Source organism: Conger conger, chromosome 4 (genome assembly GCF_963514075.1).
Source record: "Conger conger chromosome 4, fConCon1.1, whole genome shotgun sequence".
Taxonomy (NCBI): Eukaryota; Metazoa; Chordata; class Actinopteri; order Anguilliformes; family Congridae; genus Conger; species Conger conger.
Window position 1 is genome coordinate 76798850 of NC_083763.1, and position 6365 is coordinate 76805214.

The following is a 6365-nucleotide window of genomic DNA, read 5'->3' on the forward strand; positions in this document are numbered from 1 at the left end:
ACCGGGGAGTCAGGTGTGAACAGCCTGGCCAATCGGTGGCACTAATTCCCTCGGGAGAGAAGAAAACCAGGGCTAGATTTGGTGTTGATGTTCTGCAGTTTCTGTGTTTGACGGCGTCCCATGTCAGTGACCTCACGCTGTAGTTTCTGTGTTTGACGGCGTCCCGTGTCAGTGACCTCACACTGCAGTTTCTGTGTTTGATGGCGTCCCGTGTCAGTGACCTCACGCTGTAGTTTCTGTGTTTGACGGCGTCCCGTGTCAGTGACCTCACACTGCAGTTTCTGTGTTTGACGGCGTCCCGTGTCAGTGACCTCACGCTGTAGTTTCTGTGTTTGACGGCGTCCCGTGTCAGTGACCTCACGCTGTAGTTTCTGTGTCAGTGTGAGGTCTATGTGATGGCCCTCAGGCAGCCACAATAAGCCCCACATTGTACCTGGGGGGAATTGGCCCCTGCTTCGTCTAATCAACTGTAAGTCACTTTGGAGAAAAGTGTCAGCTAAATAACGCACTACATATTTACTACTGGGAGCATTGCCTTCTCAATGAACAGCCCTCCAAACTCTCTGTTTTCTCTTCATTTCACACAGTCCCTGGGCGTAATGTCAGGACGCACACATACCGCCAGCCCGGAGGCACTCAGCGATAGCGGTGAGAAAATGGTGATAGTTGCCGTGTTTCTGCTCGTTCGTTTGCGAGAGAGCGCACTCTTACAGCCACTCTTACAGCCACGGCACACGAAGCGAACGGCAGGGCCTGGAGGGTCGCCCAGCTGCCCAGGAGTGAACTCTCCCTAGTGCTTCCTGTTCCTGTAAGCAGCATTAGTGCTTCCTGTTCCTGTAAGCAGCATTAGTGCTTCCTGTTCCTGTAAGCAGCATTAGTGCTTCCTGTTCCTGTAAGCAGCATTAGTGCTTCCTGTTCCTGTAAGCAGCATTAGTGCTTCCTGTTCCTGTAAGCAGCATTAGTGCTTCCTGTTCCTGTAAGCAGCATTAGTGCTTCCTGTTCCTGTAAGCACCATTAGTGCTTCCTGTTCCTGTAAGCAGCATTAGTGCTTCCTGTTCCTGTAAGCACCATTAGTGCTTCCTGTTCCTGTAAGCAGCATTAGTGCTTCCTGTTCCTGTAAGCACCATTAGTGCTTCCTGTTCCTGTAAGCAGCATTAGTGCTTCCTGTTCCTGTAAGCACCATTAGTGCTTACACTTTTACTGAGCATGCCTGGTGTATCGGAACCTATGAAGTGTTACATAACATTATATTTAGCGGACGCTTTTTATAAAAAAAATAACATACAAAAAATAAAAATACTCTCAAAAAGTGCAAACCCTGCCTTCTGATCCTCTTGGTTGGCTTAATTGCGCCAGGCAAGTTCAAATGAGCACAGAGCAGTATTTGAATACAGAATAAAACTTGTGACTGTAGATCAGAGGAATGCAGGTGTGTGGAATACTTTATTCATTTCACTGCATCGATATCCGTGTTAACAGCTGCTGTGCAAGGACATCGACGCCTACACGAGATGGTCCTTCATCATCATCGTCGTCGTCACACTGACACAAGGACTGAATGCTAAATGCCTTGGCAGCAGATTGTGGCTGTTTGTTTTTTAATAAATGATGTCACTTGTGAAGGGCAGTCCTAGCTGATGCATAACGATGTTCCGCCAGTACAGCTGTTCCGCTGAAGAAGGCTCTGAGCGTTTATGATTGTGTGTGTGTGTGTGTGTGTGTGTGTGTGTGTGTGTGTGAGTGTGTGTGAGTGTGTGTGTGTGTGTGAGTGTGTGTGTGTGTGTGTTTCTGTGCCTGCATGCCTGATTGTGTGTGTGTATGTGTGTGTTTCTGTGCCTGCATGCATGATTGTGTGTGTGTGTGTGTTTCTGTGCCTGCATGCCTGATTGTGTGTGTGTGTGTGTTTCTGTGCCTGCATGCCTGATTGTGTGTGTGAGTGTTTCTGTGCCTGCATGCCTGATTGTGTGTGTGTGTGTGTGTGTGTGAGTGTGTGTGTGTGTGTGTGTGTGTGTGTGTGTGTGTGTGAGTGTGTGTGTGTGTGTGTGTGTGTGTGTGTGTTTCTGTGCCTGCATGCATGATTGTGTGTGTGTGTGTGTGTGTGTGTGTGTGTGTGTTTCTGTGCCTGCATGCCTGATTGTGTGTGTGTGTGTGTGTGTGTTTCTGTGCCTGCATGCCTGATTGTGTGTGTGTGTGTGTGTGTTTCTGTGCCTGCATGCCTGATTGTGTGTGTGTGTGTGTGTGTGTTTCTGTGCCTACATGCATGATTGTGTGTGTGTGTGTGTGTTTCTGTGCCTGCATGCCTGATTGTGTGTGTGTGTGTGTGTTTCTGTGCCTGCATGCCTGATTGTGTGTGTGTGTGTGTGTTTCTGTGCCTGCATGCCTGATTGTGTGTGTGTGTGTGTGTGTTTCTGTGCCTACATGCATGATTGTGTGTGTGTGTGTGTGTGTTTCTGTGCCTACATGCATGATTGTGTGTGTGTGTGTGTGTTTCTGTGCCTACATGCATGATTGTGTGTGTGTGTGTGTGTTTCTGTGCCTACATGCATGATTGTGTGTGTGTGTGTGTGTTTCTGTGCCTACATGCATGATTGTGTGTGTGTGTGTGTGTTTCTGTGCCTACATGCATGATTGTGTGTGTGTGTGTGTGTGTGTTTCTGTGCCTACATGCATGATTGTGTGTGTGTGTGTGTGTTTCTGTGCCTACATGCATGATTGTGTGTGTGTGTGTGTGTTTCTGTGCCTACATGCATGATTGTGTGTGTGTGTGTGTGTTTCTGTGCCTACATGCATGATTGTGTGTGTGTGTGTGTGTGTGTTTCTGTGCCTGCATGCCTGATTGTGTGTGTGTGTGTGTGTGTGTGTTTCTGTGCCTACATGCATGATTGTGTGTGTGTGTGTGTGTTTCTGTGCCTGCATGCCTGATTGTGTGTGTGTGTGTGTGTTTCTGTGCCTGCATGCCTGATTGTGTGTGTGTGTGTGTGTTTCTGTGCCTGCATGCCTGATTGTGTGTGTGTGTGTGTGTGTTTCTGTGCCTACATGCATGATTGTGTGTGTGTGTGTGTGTGTGTTTCTGTGCCTACATGCATGATTGTGTGTGTGTGTGTGTGTTTCTGTGCCTACATGCATGATTGTGTGTAGCCAATGAGTGCTTAAAATGTCAAAGACATCCCTGAATGACATTTTAGAAAAATGGGGGATTTGCTGTTAAAATGTGTGTGTGTGTGTGTGTGTGTGTGTGTGTGTGCTTATGTGTGTGCTTTGGATGTGCACGTGCATGTGTATGCATGTGTGTGTGTGTGTGTGTTTATGTGTGTGTGTGTGCGCTTCGGATGTGCGTGTGTGTGAGGAGGATCATGGGAACTGTTTGATCCCTGGGGCTTTGAAGATGAATCTTCATTCCCCACACGTCTCTGTATCTCCCGCTCTGGGTAGAAATCTGTTCTATCTGACTCCCAGCATGCACTGGGGTTTAACCCCTTTTACAGTCCAGCCACTGTTCCAGGCAGTGTCTGCCTGCTCTCTGTGGCCAAAAAAACTGACTGCAAATTTGAATTACCAAAAGGCCCACAGATCCTCAAAATCCCCAAAATTTGTTGTTACAAATTTGAGGGATAGCGAGTCATATATGTATATATTTAAATCCCAAACCTGTGCCCATAAAAATGTGTGCCTTGCCTAGTTTTCCAGGGAGACCGCAGAACGCCCACACCAGGGTGCTTCTGAACGGCTTCTGATTGACCCTGAGATGACCTACAAAATGGATGACTTTTTATCTGCGGTTATTGTGTGTGGAGATGTGGCTGTGCTGGGCGTGCCCCAAGGCTCTACCCTGGGGCCCCTCCACCTTTACGCCTCCGCAGCCGTGCCTCTCCGAGTGTGACGCGCCGCTAATTATTCTGAATTAGACACTCAGGATGATCTACTCTCTACGCCACACACCATATCAGAAGTAGATTTAGGCCTCCTACGTGGGATGAGTCCACTATACTCATTTAAGAGCTTGCCAATGTGGGCGATAAGTTCTCAGATACCTACGCTGCAAAAACCAGAAAATAAGTAAATCTCAACAAATACTTTCGACTTATTTTGACACCACATATCTTACTTCTTTTACTTTTTTCCTAAATAAGACAACAATATTACCAAAACAATTAAGACAGTTTGACTCAGTTCAAGATTTTCCAATCAGGTAAGAACATTTCACTTGTCAAGCAAACGGTAACTTAAAACAAGCTGATAGTCTTCGTTTTGTGTCTAATTACAAGACTAAAACGCTTGTTAAGCCAGACTTATTTCACAGTGTTGTACTTCCATTTTCCCTAATGTGCTCTTTGGCAGGTAATTCCTTTAGAAAGTGATTTTCTGAAACTAATCAGAGAGTCGTAGCGAACACAAAGCAAATGCGAGTGGCTCTACTAATCAGCTAAAAATGAGTTACGCTGCAAAATGGAACAAAGCAAATGCGAGTGGCTCTACTAATCAGCTAAAAATGAGTTACGCTGCAAAATGGAGCGGCTGTCTTCAACTGTCCCCAGAGTAAAAAAAAAAAGAATAATAAAATAATGTTAAAATGTACAGCAGAACCACTGCACTGAGACCCAGTTTGTTAGCATAACAAACCCCAGAGTGTTATTAATGAATACACTCTGTTCCTTCAGTTATTTACCCCTCATCCCCCCCAACCACACTATTGATTGTGCTGTTTCTTCACGACCCATTTACTGATCCACACAATCCACACAATCCACACAATCCACTGCACCGTCTCCCCACAAACCTGCCAAAATAAAACTCTTACGACCGTAAGAAAGTGCTTTTGAGAGCCAGTGAAAATTATAGTGACTTATAGTGATTTGCAAGCTGGCTAGCTGAGCAGCGTCGCTACAGATAGATTTGAACACGTGACACTGCCGGTGAAGAGGTGCGCAGACATGATCTGCGGTTGGCTGGGCTGAACCCGCCGGCCGACCGGCTGCCATCCGGGCGTCACTGAGGGAGGGCAGGTACCATGGGCCGGAGGAGCAGCAGGCCTGCACAGCTACGGGGGCACAAGGCACTTCCTGATCCCTCCCACGGCTGGGCTACAGTGGAACGGATGGGAGCTGAGAGCTGAGATTGTCCTCTTTCTCCCACTAAGCTCTTTGCCTCTGTTCCCCTGAGTTTGGAGGGAACCCCGATGTCTTGTGGAAAAACCCCCTTTGCCTCCCCCCCTCCTCTCCCCCCCGCCTCTCCCCCCCCCCCCCCTCCTCTCCCCCTCTCCCCCCGCCTCCCCCCCCCCCCCCCACTCACCTCTCCCCCTCTCCCCCCGCCTCTCCCCCCCCCCCCCCCCCTCACTCACCTCTCCCCCTCCTCTCTCCCTCCCCGCTCCCTCTCGGCGAGCTCCTGGTCGAGCGAGGAGGAGGTGCTGCCCTCCTGGCTGTGGGCGGCGCTGTGGGCGGGGCTGTTGTCGGCGGAGACGCGGCGCGGCGAGTCGCAGTTCTGCTTGAGCGTCTGCAGCTTGGCGAGCGGGATGATGTCGCAGCCCTGGGGGCGGTGCCACACGGTGCGCTGCGAGGCGGCGCTGTAGTAGTAGAAGCGGGACGTGTTGGGGTCGAACAGCTCCCACCACTGGTTCTCCCCCGTGCGCTTGATGCGCACGCCCGCCGGGGCGTCCCACACGCACTCCCCCGTCAGCAGGTTCGCGTACATCCGCTCCCGCGTGCGCGGCTCGATGATCTCCACCCACTCCAACCTGCGGCGGGGCGGGGCGGGGTGGGGCGGGGCGGGGCGGGGCGGGGCGGGGGGGAGAGAGGAGGGGAGGGAGAGAGAGAGAGGGGGGGAGGGAGAGGGAGAGAGGGAGGGAGTAGAGGGAGAAAGGAGAGGGTAAAGAGGGGGAGGGGGAGAGAGAGAGAGGGAGAGAGAGATTGAATAAAGAACACATGTGATCTGGTGTCTCCCCAAAAACACACAGACCTGCAGCAGGAAGCACTCCTTTCTGAATGCCATCTCATTTTCACCCAGCCCCGGTCCTGGTCAGGAGCAGGCCTGCTGGGTCTGCACACCTATTCTGGGGACATCCTCACATCAGAAACTGACCATCCTGCTCAGAAACCGACCGACAGGCTGGGAGCACAAGCATCAGTTCCCCCCCGCCCCTCCCGGTACAAATTCCCACTCAATTTGCTAATGGGATAGCCCTCTCTGCCTCGGTGCGGTGGAGCTCCAGGGCCTAACAGGATTACCGCAGGGTTTACCTGCGGCGAGCACGCCCAGCCACAACTCAATCTGGCTTTTCCTTGTGTCACATTCCGCTGAGCGCTGCCATTTTTTAAACTGGCGTCTCGGTCCCGACCCGGTCCCTCGCACGGTCCGGCCCGCTCCGGACC

General features: G+C 50.7%; 1 protein-coding gene across 1 annotated transcript in view; it reads right to left on the reverse strand.

Annotated features, from left to right (window-relative positions):
• Nucleotides 1-6365, reverse strand: part of arhgap39 (Rho GTPase activating protein 39) — a 74905-nt gene that overhangs the window by 30258 nt on the left and 38282 nt on the right. The window contains exon 2 of the mRNA XM_061240165.1: nucleotides 5339-5731. Coding sequence (XP_061096149.1) covers nucleotides 5339-5731 — 393 coding nt within the window. The remainder of the gene's footprint in view (nucleotides 1-5338; nucleotides 5732-6365) is intronic.